General features: G+C 53.6%; 2 protein-coding genes across 3 annotated transcripts; one reads left to right on the top strand and one right to left on the bottom strand.

The window, feature by feature from the left end:
* Positions 1-704: 704 nt before the first annotated feature.
* Positions 705-5,432, bottom strand: DPAGT1 (dolichyl-phosphate N-acetylglucosaminephosphotransferase 1). Its single transcript, XM_082844600.1, has 9 exons — positions 5,162-5,432; positions 4,727-4,847; positions 4,332-4,545; positions 3,940-4,086; positions 2,560-2,644; positions 2,002-2,190; positions 1,593-1,680; positions 1,271-1,426; positions 705-1,187 (listed from the first exon to the last, which is right to left on the bottom strand). Exons 1-9 carry the CDS (start codon positions 5,320-5,322, stop codon positions 1,122-1,124), a joined length of 1,227 nt encoding a protein of 408 aa, XP_082700726.1. The 5' UTR covers positions 5,323-5,432; the 3' UTR covers positions 705-1,121.
* A 4,582-nt stretch (positions 5,433-10,014) lies between these two features.
* On the top strand, positions 10,015-19,013 carry C2CD2L (C2CD2 like). Of its 2 annotated transcripts, none has more exons than XM_082844456.1 (14): positions 10,015-10,719; positions 12,702-12,797; positions 13,177-13,296; positions 13,476-13,586; positions 13,676-13,792; positions 13,887-13,998; positions 14,122-14,230; positions 14,917-14,981; positions 15,072-15,199; positions 15,310-15,484; positions 16,222-16,323; positions 16,471-16,604; positions 16,692-16,977; positions 17,941-19,013. In XM_082844456.1, exons 1-14 carry the CDS (start codon positions 10,366-10,368, stop codon positions 18,150-18,152), a joined length of 2,121 nt encoding a protein of 706 aa, XP_082700582.1. In that variant the 5' UTR covers positions 10,015-10,365; the 3' UTR covers positions 18,153-19,013. The 2 variants fall into 2 exon arrangements, with proteins under 2 accessions (XP_082700582.1, XP_082700581.1); XM_082844455.1 differs by having other exon boundaries at positions 16,468-16,604.
* The last annotated feature ends 1,011 nt before the right edge of the window (positions 19,014-20,024 follow it).

Here is a 20,024-nt window from a genome sequence, read left to right as displayed (position 1 = left end):
TGGCTCTTTTCTCCAATACCCGCCTCCGGTTGGCTGCGGTTAACCCTTCGATGACGCGCCTCAGCTGAGGGAACGCGCCCGCCAATTGGCCGAATTTGAAAACCTTTTGCCCGGGGAAAAGGCGAGGAGGAGCGGCAGCAAGCAGTCAGCCAACCACTCCCGGGTGTAGCCAATCCAAGTGAAGCGCGCCAGATTTAAACCCTACAGCCCAGACCAGAGCCGGAAGACAAAGAGGGTGGAGTCTGAAGTCACCTCAAGAGCCTCAGGGAAGTCTGTGCGGGTCTAGGATTTTTAAAGGAAAGGGGTCAACACTACGGCTACCTCTTCCTCCGGTCCCAGGTCTGGTCACTCCCTCCTCCTGCCTGGCAACGGGAGAGTGAAAAAGGGAAGGAATGAGACCCCCTGAAAGTCCAACCCCATACCAGAGAACAGATAACACCGATCTTATGGCCCTTTACGCCACCTGAGCAGCAGGATTTCCTATTTATTCAACATGTTCTGTCTGGTCTGTTCTTTCTGTTCCCTTCTTGCTAGGAGGGGAAGAAAGAAAGGATGGGGCAGAGAGATAGGCATCCTCTCCGAGGAAATGCCTCCACCAACCCTCCCAGTCTACCCTAAAATGCCCTATATAGGAGATACACCTACAGGAACAACAAGAAAAAGACGACAGTTTATTGTCACCACTGGGAGCACAGGCCCCCCCAGTCTGCTAAATCATCAGAATATTTAATTTATAGTCAAATGTCAAGTCACCTTCGAGCCTGTGTCCCTATCCCCAGCCAGGGTTCTATCCCCAGGCCCAACATATTTCTTGAGTGTCAGAGTTGTGGGTAATTGCATCAAAGCTACAGTATCCCACCTTAGGAGGCTGCAAAGATGGGATGGAGAGGGGGAGTGGCAAGTAGAAGAAAGCCATAGGCGAAGTCCAATCAATAGTCATTAGAGGGCAAGAATGGCCCAGGATGTCAATAATCACGGGGGAAAGGGAATGCTGCGGACAAAATCTGGAGGAGAATGAAGTGGGGAGAGGCCTGGGCCAGGAGGCAATCTTGGTCTGGAAGAGGTCGGCCTGAGTCAGGAAATCTGGAGGCTGTGAAGCAAAGGACAGTGGACCAGGGGACTCAGACATCGTAGAAGAGTCGGACAAGCTGGTACCGAATGGAGAAGGTGACAGCACTGCCCACGACCTGTAAGGAGAAATGAACTACAGTAAGAACCACAGAGAAAGGGAGACAAGGAGATGTAAGTCACATCACCAACAGCATTGCACCTGTAGCAGCAGCAGGAACAGGGTGAGGTTTCTCTCATGCATGGGCCCAAAGACTTTAAGTAGCAAGTTGATGAGGGTCATGTTGTTACACTCTGTGAAGGCACCATCCTCATTCTCACTCTGGCGCACTGTCACTAGCCGGAGGCCTTCTGCTACCTGGAGGGGTCAAAAGTGGAGAGAACTTCAGCTAATACCTACGCTTCAGGAATGGGGATCTGCTCAATGCTTCCAAACTCCCCTTGGGTGTGATGTAGGCCTAGGTTCCCCATTCCCTGAATTCCGAATGGCAGCCTAGAGCCTTACCTCCTTGTTACCCTGTTACCTTTAGAATAAAGGTGCCCAAGAAAGAGAGGCTCTTGGTCTTGAACTTGGAATAGCTCATCTCCAGTTTGCCTGTCTTGGTATTGAGTCTGCAGGGGAAGACAGCTTCATGTGACTGGGCCACTACTCAAAGAACTCTCCTCCCTGTGCTTAATTAATAGGAAGAGCACTGAATGTGAAGTCAAACACCCTGAGATCTATTTCTGGCTCTGCTGCTTGCTTCTGTGTGATCAGAGCTGCTGTGAACATTAAATGAGATCATGGAACTAAATGTGCTCTGTAATGTATAAAGGGCTAACTGCACGGCAAGAGTTAGCCCTTCTTTGGGCCCATTCCCTTTGCACAGCAAACGTCTAAGGCATCCCAAGGGAAAAAGCTATGATGTCCCCTTCAGGCCCCAAAGCGGCTACCTGGGTATACGGTGGCGAGGGCAGGGGATGATATGCAGGAGCTGAGGCAGTGAGTAGACGAAGTTGAACACCTGGGGCATGAAGAAGAGTAGCATGGTCTTGCTGAAGTGTCCCAAGATGCCCACCACGGCAAAGGTCATGCCAGCAAAGTAACAGAAGGTATCTCCCACAAACACCCGTGATGGGTACCTGTGTAGGGGAGAGGATCTGAGCCAGTGGCAAGAGGCATTAGCAATCCTTTCTCTCACATCACACACCCTGCGCACTGGGCTAGCCCTGACCCTAGTTCTGGCTCAGAGGACATTCCAGCTCTCCCAGCAACTCTCCAGGAAACAAGGTCCCGAATCCATCTATTCCTGGGGGCTCCACAGTACCTGCCCCCAGCTACAATTGGGTAGAGAATATTTAAGATTTAAGAATATTACCAAAAAGACCCAGAAAACACTCAATACAGAGATGCACAGGTTAAGCCTCTCCGTCAGGAGATGGGTTGCAGTGAGGAGGACCGTACTGGCCACAAATTCAAATAGCTATTCCACTATCCACAGGCCTACTTACCAGTTATGGTAGAGCAATCCCAAGGTGGTGAAAAAAAAGGGTATCATGAAGTAGAGGGAAAAGACATGATCATCCCGACAATCACCTTTGGAAGCAGGGGAAAAAGAAAGAAGAAAACGTTGACAGCCACGTCCCCTGCACACCTGGGTCCTAGTTTTGTCTGTCCCTGAGTTCTGTCCCAAGCTGTATCATCCACCTCTCTAAGTCCCAAGAACTCACTACCCCTTTTATGTCATCCAAGCAGTTCCCAATATTTCACCTCTTTCATGAACCCTTCCTAAACTAGTTACTGTCTTACATTTGGTTTAGACCATTCAGACCTAGGTCTGAATACCAGCTTTACTTCCTAACTGTGTGACCTTGATCATGACACATTTAACTTCTCTGAGCCTCAGTTTCCTATCTGTGAAAAAAGGCTGATGAAAACACCTGCCCCATAGAGCTGTTACAGAGTTTAAAGTGAGATCGCATTTTAAAAGTGCTTAGCTTTAGTAAGTACTTATGGATGTCCATCAGCCAAAAACCACCAGCAACACGCCTGTAGTCAAAGCTGGGTTTACTGACTTGAAACAAGAGAAACTTTGGAACCCACACACCATGGGGAACCATGGGATGCCTCAGTAAGGAGGTGTTAGGAGGACTTTTTTTTTTTTCTGCGGTACGCGGGCCTCTCACCGCTGTGGCCTCTCCCATTGTGGAGCAATGGCTCCGGACGCGCAGGATCAGCAGCCATGGCTCACGGAAGTAGCCGCTCCGCGGCACGTGGGATCTTCCCGGACCGGGGCACGAACCCATGTCCCCTGCATCGGCAGGCGGACTCTCAACCACTGCCCCACCAGGGAAGCCCAGGAGGACTTTTTATAGAATTTGTTTTAAATAATTCTGGGGAGGATGCAAGGAGGCAGAGTTTTGCCCTGCACTGGGTGCTGTCAGCAGAGATAATGCTATGATTGAGCATCTTAATAATTTTTATCCAAGAAGTGAGAGGAATTGAGTTGTTATCGGAAGGAAGCAGCAACCACTCATGTTAGCCAGAAGGGGATCTTGGTCATTTTTGTGAGATGCACCGCGTTCCTGTGGTTTTGTCTATGCTCAGACATGGTTACAGAGGGATCTAGTTTTGGTCTTACTCTATCACGGTCACAGAGTGACCCTGTCTGATTCTGAGGTTTTGTGAAGTTGTTTATGCTCAGTAGGAGAAGACCATGGCCTACCTATTAGTGCCAATGCCGTTATAAATGACAGGGCTGCTATTTTCCTTTCTCACATTTAACAAATCTTAGTTTCTTTCTCACGTTTAACAAATTCCCCAAAGCCAGATAGCAGGCAACTTCCTTAACACTCAGACTTCTCTCCTCTCCCTAGTCCAATCCCACCTACCTTCCAGCTCCACCAGGTTGAAGACGATGATGGAAGCAGAAATGACTAGCGACTGGCCAGCCTCTAGGCCATTAATTCCTGCTAGGATATTGATGGCATTAGTACAGAACACTGCCAGCAGCCCCATGTAGACATAGTACAGGATCCCTGGGGGGAGAAAACAGTAAGAGAAGTAATGCCACCTGTAGAATGAGAATTTAAGGATATTCTTCTGAGAAAAGTGGTGAGGATAGAGGATGGGATGAAAGGCCAACAAAAGGATCTAAGAAAACACAGGGACAAAACAGGGAGGAGAATGTGGAGCACCAGGAAGGATGCTCTGCTGGATATCTCACAGGGTAAGGGTGCCCTGAAGTAGGGGCCATAGGGGCAGAAGTGGCAGTGCTACTCACCCAGGTCCAGATGCAGGCCAAGAAGTGGGCGTAAGGGCTTGGGTACCACAATGGTCGTGTTGCCAAAGTTGGTGAAATAGACCATGAGGAGAGGTAGTGAGGCAGCTGTGGGCAGCAGCAGCTTATGGCGCCAGCGCAGATTCAGTACATCATCCGCGAAGCCCAGGAAAATCATGCAGCAGATGGCAAGGAGTGCACCTATCAGGGCCACAAACTGGGGAGGGCTCGGGCAGGTCATGGCTCCAGCTTACTCCCACTTCACAGTTCCTTTCAAGAATTCCCATCTTTTCTTTCGTTCTCAGTCCCTCCCCTCCCCGCCACACCCAAATAACCCCAACTCTCTCCAGTAGCTCCCAGTCCCAGCCACAGGCAGCAGGCCTCACTAACCCACTTACTTCATGGTGGGGGAAGGCTTTACACTGCTCCTCCACAAAGCAGTTCAGGAAAGGGAAAGGGATGAAGCAGAAGAGTATGATAAGGAAAACAGCACCGCTGATCACGCCCTGGGACTCTGGGCTGTGGCCCAGCAGCAAGCCGGGGAGAGGGGGAAGAGGAAAGGGGGCGTGGTCACTCACTAGTGCAAGCATCACCATAACCTGACTTGGGGGCGGGGAAGGGCACCACTACTGGAGTCCCAGATACACCCAAGGGTCCCATCTTCCCGCCTCCACCCCTTCCCCAATGCTAACCAGATCTGCCCTCCACCTCCCAGAGTCCCGGGCTGGCTGTTGGGTTAGCACTACGTCTCCGCTCGCAGTCCAGCACTCCAGTCCCCGCCCCTGCCTGCCCACCCCTTCCCCACTACCCCGGACCAGCGCGCGGCCCCTCACATTTGCTGCCGGCTGGATTTGTTGAGGTCCTGGCCGCAGAGCCGTGCGGCGATGAAGTGGCCACGGAAGGCAGGGATGAGGGTGAGTGTGGCTACAAGTCCCAGCAGCGAGCCGATCAAATTCACCAACAGCGGCATCGGCAACTCCGGAAAGGCCCACATGGTGACCGGCCAGGGGGCCTGGTCGGCCCCCTCCTTAGCTAACGGGCAAGCTGGGCAGAAGCCCCGTGGCCCCAGCAGTAAGGAGTGGCCGCTCCCCACAGGCTGGATCTTCCCACACCACCCTGAGCGAAACCCAACGACTCTGACCTGAGCCGCCCTCAGGACTCCAACGAGCCTCTATAAAGCAACCTCGGCTCTGCCCCACTGCATCTGCCTACCCACTGTTTCCACCCGGATCTAGTTCGCAGAGCAACTGTCGTTGTGGAAGGCGACGGCCATTTTTAATATGGGCATAAGAGTAGGGACAGAAGTGTGATTTTAAACTACACCCTTTATTCGAGAGTTGAATCATCAAGAGGGGATTGGAAAAGCAATTAAAGAAGGACAAACAAAGGCGGATACTTTCCTAACATCACATTAAAGATGTACAGCCCAAAACGGAAAAACTCCTTGCCCGGTTCCAAGATGAGCGCCTCCTTGTACCACGTGTCTGACGCCGCTTACTCTTCGTTCCACGTCAGGTTTAGCTCCGTCGGCCTTCGCGGGTCGCGTTTAAAGGGCCAGTGCCCCGCGTTTACTCTGGGACGCCTCTGGAGACTGGAAGATGGCTACTGGAAGCAAGGGGGAGGGCAGGCGGGATGAGGATGTGGAGCAGCACCTGCTCAGTGTAGAAAACCTGTCGCCAACATAGTCAGCGTTGGGATGGAAGCCAAGGTAAACACAACTCAGTTCCCCGAAACACAGCTACAATTTGGAAGATGATGTAAAATGTAAAGAGCGGACACTTGAAAAGCCCCTCCCACTTCATGTTTTTCCGTGTCATTGATCCAGGTACTTTTCCTTCATCATCCCACCCGCCTTCTGCCCCCGCAGTAGCAGTTAGTTGCCGGGCAACACTGAGGGATACTTCAGCACTGAAGAGGCTGGGAGTACCCTCATGCTCTCAGGTCTTGGATTTAACCCCGTTCTAGAGTTTCCTTGGTCCTGGATCATTGCACTGTGCCAGGCTCCCAGTCGGAGGAGGTGAGGCTGAGGCTTTGGAAAGAGCTAAGTAGGAGAACCAGACCCACAAGTGGCTGGCTTCCAGTAAGTCTGAGGAATTCCCAGGCAGGTTCTTCTCCAGGTTGGGTGCCTTTTGCTTGGCATCTGTTTCCTTACAAATAACAGTTTACTAGCATCTCATTCTCTTTCACAGACACACAAGCTCTAAGGTGGCAAATGATTTCTAGTCCTCAGAGAAGAACTCATCACCAGGAAGTGCGGGAGACGACTGAAGTATGCTGACATTTTGTTCACTCTTGAATAAGGAGTCAGGGTCAGGTTGACTCCTTTTAGGCCAAAGATAGGCCCTCCTGTCTCTCAAAACCAGATGTGAAATGTCCTTTCTACTCGAAGGTGGCTCTAAGTAACAACTCAAACCATGTATATAAAGTAATCCCAGTAATTACTTGATAGTAGTATTCCTCCAAATTTTCAGTACTTATTATCCCACTGGTATTGTTTTTCTGTGTGTGTGTGTGTGTGTGTGTGTGTACCTGCACACGGGTGCATGAATGTGCATCTGTGCCTCTTAGACTGGAAATTCCCTAGAGGCAAAGTGTTTTCTGTTCCATAGTGTGTTCCTATGGGGCTAAGGACACACAGATATCTGTATACAAGGCATCATCACACATAATGAGTCTGGATCTGAAAGAGGTACAGAGGGCAATAGGAGCACATGGAGAGAGCAATTAGTTGTGACCAGGGGAAGTGAGAGGACCTTGAGGAAGAGTAGTGTCTCTAAGGATTTCAGTAGGTGGCAAGAGTGGAAGGGCCTTCCAAACAGGGAAGGTGAGACGCCAGGAGCAGGTGGAAAGGAGGAGCTTGTCGGAGCCCCAGAGGAGGCAGCATTCAGTTACCTTGTTGCTCAGGAGCAGGCTGAGACTCCCTGGAGGTCTGAGGGACAGTCTGTAACTGCTTCCTGTTTTATTAGGAGGCCAATCCTAATAACTCTTCCTTCCCAGCTTGGCATTGGGCACCTTTGTCTCTTTCTTCTCCAGAGATTGTTAGCCCTGCCCCACGCACCCCCCTGGAAGAGGGTAGGGGATACTTGTTCAAAAACAAGACACTGGGGATTCATCGTCCATGCATACATGTTACCATCAGAACATGGTTATTTGGATACTTGTCATATAATCTGAATATTTTTGTTCCCATGATGGTAAATGCCCAGTTGATTATCAGACTCACCAGGAGAAACAAACACACACATGACTTGGCCACACTTGAAATTTTGTGCCTGTCCTGGTACAAGTTCAAAGCATTTGCCTAAATGCTGAAGCTGGTCCTAGGACCCATGGATCAGGTGAGTTTCAGCTGGTTTCTTGGGCTGAGTAGACAAGGTCTGAGATGCGCATCTCCTACTGGGGAGCTCTGAGTGCCTCCCAGTAAGCAAAGCTAATGCACTATTAAGGCTGATTGCCTGACAAAGACTGTCCCAGAAATGTTTCACAGTGCTGAAAAAGTCTGTATGAGACAGCTTTGGAGAGTCTGGATCTATGACACTTGCAGGACCATATCTGTGGCTCTTCAGAAGCAGCTGAGTTACTCTTTTACCATTTCTTCCCACCTCTCTCCTGTCAGTTTATCAAAAGTTGTTAGCTGATAGCAAGCCCCAAGATCTCCCGTTCCACTTGGATGACATGAGTGGGTTTTCAAAAGATGGAAACAATATAGGAATTCTCAGTGTTTACATGTATATTGGAATATTTTCTGTTAGACTTTTTAAAATTACAAAGAATTTGCTAACCCCTACTATATGCATGGGAAAATTTTAAGTACTGCGGGGACACATAGTGATATAAATGTAATTGTTTTCCCCAGGGAGTCTACTTCATCATATTAAAGCACCTTGAGTCAATATGAGGGAAGAGAGATGAGTAAGACAGGGTCTCCACTCTTAAGCAGCTTTCTGGTGAGTGGGAAAAACAGACATATAAACAACCAGCTAGGCTATAAGGCAGAATGAAATAAGTACAAGAGGTCTAGTAACAAGTGGATGGAAGATTGGGAGGACTAAGTAGAGAGACTAATATAAGACTGAATTGTGAAGCAGTATCTGGCAGCACAGGACCAATTGCTCAGTGGAGGAGTTGAAGTAAACCCAACAATTCAGAGACCTGAGATGAACTCTGAAGAACCCTGAAAAGGGTTCTTGGGGGAAGAGGGTCTTCATAGTGAAACTGTACCTGGACGACTTTCCACATAACCTGCTCCCCTAGCCCTAGCTGCTCTGCCCACTGACAGCTTCCTTCTGTGTCCCTGAGTTCTCTCCTCCCTTCATTTCTTCTCCCCTCAAGATTAAAAATCCACACTCTAGGAATCTTCTATGGTTTTGGAGGTCCAGTGATAATGCATGGGCAGGGTCACAGCAAGGTTACCCCATCACCCTACCCCATTCCTTAGAGTGAAATCTGGGGATGCCCCAAGCTTTCCTACCACCTCCTGTGGCTCAGGCACCCTGTCGCTGACCTGCCAGGCTCTGCTTAGCTCTGCAACCCCGCACTTTAGAAGACATTGTTTACTCCCATCTGCTCACTGCTCAGACTAACGACTGGATTTGGGAGAGAGATACTTAACGCCTCTCTGTTTACCTCTCTAAGGAAGGCCTGCCATATGTATGTGGAGAAAAAGGGCCTCTTAGGGAATGGGGATTCCTTTGAATCCTTTTGTAGGATTTTCCTTCCCCTGCCTCCAGAAAGCAGTGACAAGCCTCTGTCCTATAGGGATGGAATCCATTCCCTTAAATCTAGGAAAAGGGATGGATCCTGAGGCCAGAGTGTACCTATAACATAATTTTTGGGGTGCTTGCTGGGATATCACATATTTGGATGGCAGGGTCTTCTGGCTAAATCTACTGATAGTCCAGTGCTGCATTGCCAGCTCCCTCCTCGTTGCCACCCCCTCTACACGTGCTCCATAGGCAGGAGCTGTTACTATGGAAATAAATTATTTTTAAAAACAGAAGCAGCCCCAGGCTTTGGAAATACCTCCAGAATAAACCCACACGAGCAAGGAGGTTAATAGGGTGTCCCTTGGTCCTGGCTCCAGAGGGAAGAGGATGGGGGTGGAGGAGGGGGTTCAATGTTCCATGTTCTATTCTCAACCTCTACCAGGTTCAGGTTCTGGCTCCTCTCGCGTTGGTATCGGCTGGACCTCTGCCAGTCACTTCTATCTAGGAGGGATGCTCTGCAGCTACATACCTAGGGCCTAGCTTCCGCCAGGACATAGGAACCAAGAAGCTGCTGAGCCTGGGAGTGTTGGGATAAGGGGTTGATGCTATCCACAGGGGTCACCTCCTTTTTAACCCCACAGGCGTCCAAACTATGGAAAGCTAAGGAACGTAAGGGAGAGCAAAGGCGTCATCTCAGGTGAGTGAAATTACTCTTGCTTACTCTCGCCTTGAGCTCGGGGGAGCAGGAATACCCCCGATTCCAGGATGGGGCGGGGTAGTTAAAGATCCCGCCTATTTCCAACCCTAGAACCTCCTCCGCTCTCCGCTCCTCCTCCCACCCTCTTCTAGCGCTGGAACGCCGGGCTCACTAAGCCCCGCCCGCCGCGGGTGCGGCTCCTTTAAGGCCGGATGGGGGCGGGGGGGCCGGCCGTGTTGTCAGTGTCAGCTCTGCGCACGCAGCCCTCCCGGAGCCGGTGCCTGCCTGCGAGCCCCAGAGTCCCCGCAGACGAGTCCCCGCCCGGGTCCGGTGGGGCCCCCGCCGTGGGAGGAGTCGGGCGCTGGCCGGCGACTAACGCGGGTTGGACTGCCGGACCAACTGAGGAGGGCCCCGGACTCCGGAGAGAGGGACCCCGGCGTCGCGATCCCCCAGGAACCTCCTCTCCTCGATCTGTGGCACCCACTAGTCCCGGGCACCCAGCCCCGGAGAGCCCCCGATCCCGCGCGCCCAGCCCCGGGGGAGCCCGCCCCCGCCCCGCGGCCCGCCCGGGCCATGCTCCCCCGGGGCAGCGGCTGAGCCCGAGCCGGAACCGGGACTTGAGCCCGCGCGGAGCATGGATCCAGACTGGGGGCAGCGGGACGTGGGCTGGGCGGCCCTGCTGGTCCTCTTCGCCGCCTCGCTGCTTACGGTGTTGGGCTGGCTGCTGCAGTATGCCCGGGGCTTGTGGCTGGCGCGGGCCCGCGGGGGCCGGGGCCCGGGACCCGCCTTAGCTGCCGAGCCCGCCGGCTCCCTGCGGGAGCTGGGCGCTTGGCGCTCGCTGCTGAGGCTGCGGGCGACTCGGGCCGGCGCCCCTGAGGAGCCAGGCGTCAGGGGCCTCCTGGCGTCGCTCTTCGCCTTCAAGTCTTTCCGGGAGAACTGGCAGCGGGCTTGGGTGCGAGCGTTGAACGAGCAGGCCTGCAGGGATGGGGTGAGTTGGACAGGAGGACCTAGGTGGTCCCGTCACTCAGCCTTTTCTTCTAGAGGAGGGACTGCTCAGGCCAGGAGGCACGTATGGGGGTGGGGAGCAACTGGGGAACCCTATGGCCTCTCTTTTCCTCTGGGATCAGAGAAAAGGGTGCAAGTGAGGCTGGAGGTTGTAGAAATCCGGCTGTGTCCCAAATCCTCTATTCTTGCGGTCTAGGTACTCTCTGGCTCCAGACCAGTGCACAACTTGCTGTTCTCATAGCAACGCTAATCCCTGTGCCCCAGGGCACTTCCTCCCAGCCTGGGTGCTGGTTGTGTGTGTGGCTTGGGTGGGTGGGTGGTGCTGCGGGGGGTTAGAAGGGAGACATGTGCACCTGTGGAAGGAATTTGCCTGGTCCTCATGCCATCACACCCAGTCAGCACTTCATGCCCCAGATCCCTGGTGTGATCAGGCAGGTCTCCGGGGAGCCTGAATTCCCCCCCACCCCATCCCTCAGTAATTTCACTGCTGCAGTCTAACGCGTTCTTCTCCATGCTCCCTGCAGTGTCTGTGTTTAGGGAAAGGTATTCAGGTGGAAAGGAGATTGACATTCCATGCCCCGCCCAGTAGATGAGCCTAGAGCTGCCCCTTGAGGGTCAGTCACAGACTAACCCAGCCTACTTCCTCCCATTGCACCATGGGCAGCTGGCCTCCCAGGAAGTGGGGCAGGAAGCGTGGTCATAAGACTGAGGTGGGGTGGGAGGTGGAGACCTCCCTCTCTTGGGGTCCACACTCATCTTGGCCCTCGCAGTCTATTAGCCCCTGGCTCAGAGGGTTCTCCATTTCCAGCCACCACTAGTCTGAGGGTTTTACTCCACTAGCTCCCCAGATGCCTGGAAACAGAAGTGGCCACGCAAGAAATTGCTCTGCTTCCTCTGCTCAGCTGACCTGAAAGCAAGATAGCATCTGTCAGTCTATGCCGTGAACTCAACCCTCCACCCAGCTCTCCCTGTACCTTGTCCCCGGGTCAGGACTGACTCCCCAGGACAGCTGACTCAGCTGGACATTAGCCTCCCTTGCAGGGGGTGGGGAGACTGGCGTTCCCAGCATCCATCTCCCTTGGCCTGGCTTTTGAACAAGACCGCTACAGTAGCAGAGAAGTTGGCTTTCCCTGGTTTGCCAGGCAAATGAGCCCTGTGGATTTGTTTCCTCCCATCCCAAGACCCTAGGAGGAGCTGCCAGCTGTCTGTGCCCCCTCCTCAATTCTACCCATCCTGATCTCTGGATGGGGCTGCAGCAGTTGGCTTCCACTGCTGTGGAAGAATTAGGAAGCTCTTACAACACCTAAGCTAAGCAGCTTTCTGCTCCCTAAAGCCATCCTGCTGTCTGCCTTGAGGAATTAGCCAAGTCTCTGGCCCTTGAGCCCTCTGAGCTTGCTTTTCTTCCCAGTTCCTGTGGTAAAGTTCCCCAAGTCCAGGCTGAGCTAGTCTTCATCTCCAAGAATATGGATAGAGTCATACTCTTATGCCTCTACATCCTATTTATCTGGAACAAGGTTTAGCTCTTGTCTTGAATAAGGGGCCCTACTGCTTTCATCCTTAGCTCAGCTGTGTCTCTGCCCAGCTACGATATACAGGTGGCACCAACACCTTTATTATTTTTTTTCTATGCACAACTTTCTTCCGGGGTAGGGCGGGGATGAAGAGGAAGGTGGGGGAGAAGAGGGAGGCTCCTGGCATTCCAGGAGAAGTCTAGGGTCTTCAGCTCAAGGTGATGTGGTCTCTGAGGTGGTCTAGCTTCCCAGCTCTCCCTAGCAGCTGCAGGCCCTGGAAAGGCGGGCTTCAAGGGGAACACTTGCTGTCCTAAAGCCCTGAGCCAAGGAGGGGCCAGAAGCCAGCCTGCAGCTGAGGCCTCCGCAGTGCCAGGGCCTAGCCAGCAACTGAGTAGGCCAGCCCTGTGGGGGGCAGCTCCAGAGACCTGATCCTATGCCCACGTTACTCCCTCAGAGCTCCATCCAAATCGCCTTTGAGGAGGTGCCCCAACTCCCACCCAAAGCCAGCATCAGTCATGTGACCTGCACAGACAAATCAGAGCACACCATGGTAAGGGTCTGATGGGCACTGTCTTCTTTTAGGGCTGGAGTGGGGGCTGATCCTGAGTTCCCTTTAGTCTGAGCGTTCTTAACCTGAAGTCTTTGAATGCCTTAGGGATCCCAGGATGGGCTTCAGGAGGTCTGAAAATCCCACTAAAGTTACATGCAAACTGTAGTACATGTGTGCATATTTGCATTTTCCTGGAGAGAGGAGTCTTTGGCTTTTATCATTCTTTTATGGGCTTATGACCCCCAAAAGGTGATTCCCAAGGAAAACCGAAGTGGAGAGGGGTCTGCTGACCCGTTGTCGGGCAGGACAGGGCAGGGCCAAGTTGAGCACTCTTCCTCCGTGTGTGACCCTCCTTGCCTCCATGCCTCGCCTGTCTCAGGTGCTGCATTGCCAGCTCTGTGCTGAGGAGGTGATGTTTCCAGTCTCTGTGACCCAGCAGTCCCCCGCTGCCGTCTCCATGGAGACCTACCACGTCACTCTGACACTGCCACCAACACAGGTGGAGGAGGATGTGGGAAACTGAGTTGGGGAGGGGGCGGGCGGTTCAGTTGCCTCAGCCTTTTCAGTTTGGTTCCTCTCTAAGACAGAATTTGGGAAGGGAGGGTCCTGGGGGGGTGGGGTTGGGAGTAGTTGGAGGAGTGGGCAAGTCAACCCAGTCCCTTTGTCCCCTGTCCCCAGTTGGAAGTCAACCTGGAGGAAATCCCTGGCGAGGGCCTGCTTGTATCCTGGGCCTTCACGGATCGCCCAGATCTCAGGCTGACAGTGCTTCCCAAGCTGCAGAACAGGGAGGTAAGGGGGCAGGGCTGGGAGAGAAGCGGCAGAACAGGGAGGGGGAGGCGGAGCTGGGGGGCCTCACCTCCTTGTTCTCTGCCCTGCAGAGAGGTGAGGAGCAAGTAGAGCTCTCCACTATCGAGGAGCTGATTGAGGATTCCATAGTCAGCACCCAGCCAGCTATGATGGTCAACCTCAGGGCCTGCTCTGCCCCTGGGGGCCTGGTGAGTAGGTGCTCAAAGCAGATAGTTTGCGTGCATACTGTCCCCAGGGTCCTGTGTCGGGATTCCTGCTCTTTTTACCTCCTTCTGCTCTTAGGTACCCAGTGAGAAGCCACCTATGGTGCCCCAAGCCCAGCCAGCCATCCCCAGACCTACCCGGTTATTCCTAAGGCAGCTTCGGGCATCTCACCTGGGACGTGAGCTGGAAGGTGAGAGCCAGAATCTTCTGGGGCACTGCCGAGGCTATGGTTGCAGGTGCCCCTGGCGCCCCTGCCAAGGGCGTGGCCTCTCAGCTTGGAACTGAGCGTTTTCAAATTTCCGGTCCCCCACAGGCACTGGGGAAGTGTGCTGTGTAGCTGAGCTCGACGACCCCATGCAACAGAAGTGGACCAAGCCCATGAGGGCTGGGCCCGAGGTGGAGTGGAGCGAGGACCTGGCACTGTAAGGAGTGACTCCCCAGCCCCCACCCTTGCTCCCACAGCTGGACTGGGGATCAGAGCCTTCCAGCAGAGCCCTGGCATGAATCAGCTCTGTTTTCAGTAAACCTTGGTGTGAGCCTCTACTGTCTGCCAGGGCCTGGCCTAGTCCAGATATAACCAAGATACACCCCCGCCCTGAGTTGATCACAGGCGAGAAGCAGAGACAGGTGTACGTAAAGAAGATGGTATAAGTGCTCCAGTCCAGGTTTACACAAAGTGCCGTGGAAGTGCTTAGATGGGGGAGCTTAATTCCCATAGGTTAAGGATCAGAGTGGGCTTCATGGAGGAGGTGGCATTTAAATCACACCTTCGAGCAAGAGTAGGATTTTAACAGAGTGTTAGAGAGAAGTGTTCATGGCAGAGGGGACAGCTTGAGTAAAGGAAAAAGAGAGTGATTTGCCGTAGAGGGAGACCGTGAAGGCAGGATGGGGCAGGAGCGTGGAGGATTTGAAAGCCTGGCTGAGTAGTGTGGTCCCTGCTCAGCCCCATCCCATTCTCTTGGGAAGAGACCATATTTGGAGGATGATTGCAGCACTTGTTCTATCTTATTTACCTCCATCTCTGTCTGCCTCTGGCCTGTGATCGACTCAAGGGTGGATTCAGTTTGCTAATCTCCCCCCTCCCTGCCCCACCTCTTCTTGGCCACAGGGATCTGGGGCCCCAGAGCCGGGAGCTGATCCTCAAAGTGCTGAGGAGTAGCAGCTGTGGAGACAGTGAGTATGGGGCAGGAAGGAGCACCTCTGGGTGGGTGCTGAGCGGGGCCTGGTCATGGCCCCAGCTCACAGTGTCACCCCTTTCCCCAGCTGAATTCCTGGGCCAGGCCACAATGTCTGTGGCCTCCCCTTCCAGACCACTGTCCCGAAGACAGGTGTGCCCACTCACCCCTGGGCCAGGTAAAGCCCTGGGGCAGGCAGCCACCATGGCAGTAGAGGTGAGAAGCTGGCCCCTGGGGGGAGGTGGGAGGACACGGGGAGGGGGGGGTGGGGCAGGGGAAGACCAGTCTCTGAGGCCCTGCCTCTTTCCACTTCCACCCCTCGGCAGCTTCAGTATGAGGAGGGCTCCCCCCGGAACCTGGGCACTCCCACCCCCTCCACTCCACGCCCCAGCATCACACCTACCAAGAAGATTGAGCTTGACCGGACCATCATGCCCGATGGCACCATTGTCACCACAGTCACCACCGTCCAGTCCCGGCCCCGGGTAGATGGCAAATTAGGTAAAGAGGAGGAGCCTGGGAGCCCAGCTCTAGCCAGGGGCCCCAGACTGCAGATCCGTGGCTGGACAGGGAAAGGGCAAGGAAAGCCCTATTTCCGGCTCTCCCTGTTTTCTGACCACATCTTCCTCATTGTCTTTGACTCTCTCAAACTTTCCCTTGCATCCCTCCATTTCCCTAACTAGTCCTCTCCCTCTTCAATCCTGGATCTACCAGCCCCTCCTACAGTATTCTCACACTTCCACCTCCCCAAGTTCCCTTCTGTCTTTTTTTTTCCCCCTCTGTCTTTTCACATGTGTCTCCCCTTCCCTTTTCCCAGCCCCAGCTGCCCAATTGCCCCTCCCTCGCCCCTCAACCTCCAGCACCCTCCAACAAACCCAATGGCCTCCCTGGCAACTCTCCCACTCCCAGGGGCCCTCCATGACATTTCTTCCATCCCTAGGGGTCCCATGGAATTCCCCCTACCTCCACTGGGCCCCTTTGCCATCTCTGCACACTCAACATTTTCGTGGCATCTCTCCGAGCCCTTGGTGGGCCCCATGGCACTTTCCCACGCTCCCATTGGTTCCTGCGGTGTCTTTTTGTCCCCATGGCATCTTCTTAGTCACTCCTGTGATTAATCATCCCTTAGTCATCCCTACCCTCTGAGTCAACCAAAGTCTGCATCTCAATAAAGACGGTAGGGGGTGGGGGCCACTCTAAAGCAGCTCCCAGCTCACTGACCCTCCCCCACCCACCAGACTCCCCCTCCCGCTCCCCGTCCAAGGTGGAGGTGACTGAGAAGACAACAACTGTGCTGAGCGAGAGCGGTGGCCCCAGCAGTACCTCCCACAGCAGCAGCCGTGAGTAGGGAATCGGGAAGTGTGAGTGGTGGTTGGCACCTGGGCCCCAGAGTCAAAAACCATTTTGGGTGGGGCACAGGAGTTCAGGTCCAAGAAGGAGCTGGGGAGGAGTCAGGCTAGCCATGCCCTGTATCCATCCTCCAGCAGGGGAGAGCCACCTTTCCAACGGCTTGGACCCTGTAGCGGAGACAGCCATTCGCCAGCTGACTGAGCCCAGTGGGCGGGCAGCCAAGAAGACACCCACCAAGCGTAGCACACTCATCATCTCCGGGGTTTCCAAGGTAACGGGGCTCTGGGGAGAGGAGCTGGTCTAGGGAGAGAACCCTCATTGGTCACTCCTGCCCATTAAAACTTGTCCCTCCTGCCAGGTGCCCATTGCCCAGGACGAGTTGGCACTATCCCTGGGCTATGCGGCATCCCTGGAAGCCTCAATGCAGGATGATGCAGGGCCCAGTGGAGGTCCCTCTTCACCTCCCTCAGACCCACCAGCCATGTCCCCAGGACCCCTAGATGCCCTCTCCAGTCCCACGAGTGTCCAGGAAGCAGATGAGACAACACGTTCGGACATTTCTGAGAGGCCCTCTGTGGATGACGTTGACTCGGAAACAGGGTCTACTGGTGCGCTGGAAACCCGCAGCCTCAAGGATCACAAAGGTGGGGAGATATTGGCAGCCCCCCCCCTTCTTTATACCCAGTATCATCACCTGGGTCCCACTGGACACTAAGGGACATAGGAGCCTCGGGCCAATCTCCCCCTTCCTCCCCTAAGCGATCCCAGAGTTCCCAGCCTGTTTCAGCCAAGCTTGAGTAGAGAGGGGGGAACTTGATGTCTTGAATCTTGGCTTGGATCTAACAGGCTTGGGTGATAAGAAGAGATGTAAAAATATTTCCTTTTACCTCCCTTTTTTCTTTCTTCCTGGATCTAAGCGCATATCCTCCTTCCCTTATTCTCGCCCACCACCCTTTCCTTTCATTCTTAACTCTCTCCCCTATGCGTGTAAGAATTCCTACCCCAGGCAACCCTAGGAGTACCCCTCTAGCAGTGACACCGTCTGTGCACAGCTGTGGTATTTCTAATTTCTCAGGTTCAAGGGCTTGCCCCCAGACGTCCACATCCCTCTGCCAGTGAGTCTATCACTCACGAGTATCTATAACTATTTATGATTTAAGCCTGCATCACTTCTTGGGATAATGAGAGTCCTAAGTCCGAAGCCTGCCGTGTAAACACCCTTCTCATTATATTCGTCCTGAATTTACCTCTTTGAAGTTTTCCAGACACACTGCTTCCTGCTCACATCCTGGAATTTGGTCAGCAAGTCAGCGTCAACCCACTTTGTCCCTTCATGGCTTTTAGGAACACCCTTTGCCCCGCCTTTGTCTTTCCATAGTAAAGAGGCCCAATCATCAATCTGTCCTCATGGAGCAGCCAGCCCCGTGACATTCCACCTCAGGGGTGGTGGTCAGGAGCATCACCATGTTTTCCTCAGGAAGGATAAAGGGCATGTTTGTTCTGTTCCGCATCTTGGACCCCTTCATGCTTGTCCTTTCTCTGCTCCCCTCCTCACCCCACCCCGTGGAACCCCTCTCTCCGCCTCAGCCTCCCCTCTCCCCTCACAGTGAGCTTCCTGCGCAGTGGCACTAAGCTCATCTTCCGCCGGAGGCCTCGTCAGAAGGAAGCCGGTCTGAGCCAATCACACGATGACCTCTCCAACGCGACGGCCACACCCAGCGTCCGAAAGAAGGCTGGCAGCTTTTCTCGCCGTCTTATCAAGCGCTTTTCCTTCAAATCCAAACCTAAGGCCAATGGCAACCCCAGCCCCCAGCTCTGAGGGCCCTGCTCACCTCCTGAGCTAGGAGAGGGCAGGCATCCTCTCAGCCCCTTCCCCACATTCCCTTCCATTCCCCTTCCTGGATTCCCGGTAGCCTGGGCCAGGGAAGCCCTCTGGGTTCCAGGAAGCCCTGTCCACCCTGGGCTCTGGGGCTAGTTGGAAGGGGACTTGCAACGGGAAGTGTGTGAGAGGTGGACACCCGTTGCTGAGGACACAGAGGAGGGAGCGGGTGGCCCGGAGAAAGAGGAGGCTCTGTCCTGGTGCGTGTGGGCGTTCCTCGGACCCGCTGGCCTGCTGTTGGCACTGGCCCCTCAGAGGAGTCCTGGGGTGCTCGGCTCCTCAGCTGATCCTTCCTCCCTTATTTATTCTCTTTTCTATTTATATGTGTGGTCCCGGACCCTCAGTGAACAGGTAATAGAGGGCATCTCTCCCACGTGACCCTTCTTCCCTATCCCAGGAGGGTAGGCAATTCCCTTTCGGATGGGGCTCCCTCACCTCCCTCAGGTCCCCACTCCGACCAGCACCAATGTCTGCCTCTGAGGACATTGACAGCTCATGGAAAGCCGGGCCGGTGCCCGGGATGGGGGGCAGGTACTCCCCACCTCCCTGCCTCCCCTTCTGCTCCTCATCCCTCCCTCCCCCTTTGTTACCGTTTTTGTACTTGATGCCTTCTCTGTGAGCAGTGGCTCTGTTGGAAGGAGGGAGCCAGGAGCCTGATGGGAAGCCTTTCCCCGAGAGATGGCTTTAGGGGCTTTATTTACAGAGTGTGTGATGACGGAGCAACAGCAGAGCTGCACCTCTGTATAGTGGGAGATGATGATGTCCATTGCTGTGTGATGGCCTGGAATTTAATTTATTAAAGTCAAATTGGAGTTTATAAACTGGACAACTGGTCATCCTTTGACAGGCGAATGGGCAGCGAGGCTGTGGTGTTGGAGTGGGAGGATCAGAGACAGGGCCCAGATGGTGAGATGGGGTCGGTGACACATATATTGGGTCTACGAAGTTCCTGCAGGGAGGAAGGGACATGTAGAGAGAGGATGGGAGAACAAGCGTCTTTGAAGAGTGAAGTTGTAGCAAAAATGTCAATCAGGAAAAAAAAGTCCATCGGCTAGTACGGGCATCTTCATTCCCCTTCCTTGAACAGGCTGCTCCTTCTAGAATATAGGAGAGTCCAGAGCACAGCCTCTTGATCCAGACTGCCTGGATTTGAGTCCCAGCTCCACTAATTATCTTTGTGACCTTGGGCAAGATATGTAAACTTAGAGCACCTCACTTTTCTCATCTGTAAAGTGGGGACTGTGATAAAAGTAACTATCATGTGGTTGTGGGTTAGAACTTGGCTGGCATACAGTCGGTGCTGAATAAGTGTGAGCTGTTGCCTCAGAAGAGACGGATTGGGAGGGGGAAGTCTTATAAGGGTTTCATCATCATAAAAAGTCTTTCACTCCTAAATGTGGGCAAATTTCAGGGAGTTATGGATACTAGGAAACTCTAGCACGCTGGTTCCTGTTTTCTGGGATCTTACACAGGACTTGAAACAGATAAGCTGCTGCAGGATGTCAGAGAGAGCACTGGACCAGGAACAGAAAACCTGGGTGTACCACAGACACAGCAAGTGACCTTGAGAAGTCCACTTCTGCTTTCTGAACCTTAACTTCCTCATCTCTAAAATGAAGGGTGGCCTAGATAATCATCCAGGTCACTCACTTCCAGCCTTGCCATTCTGACTAACCTATATCACAGGGGGCTTCAGGGCACCTGCCTTTGGCTAGGCAGCTTGGAGTTGTGCATTTTCCCCATGCTCCTGTCCGCGCTAGTCACAGAATAATGGAATATTTAGAGAGGGTGGCAGAATATGGATGTTTGGTT

This window comes from Leucopleurus acutus (assembly GCF_964270905.1).
Source record: "Leucopleurus acutus genome assembly, chromosome: 8".
Classification (NCBI taxonomy): domain Eukaryota; kingdom Metazoa; phylum Chordata; class Mammalia; order Artiodactyla; family Delphinidae; genus Leucopleurus; species Leucopleurus acutus.
Note: the sequence above shows the minus strand (reverse complement) of the source record. Positions and strands in the feature narration are given on the sequence as shown.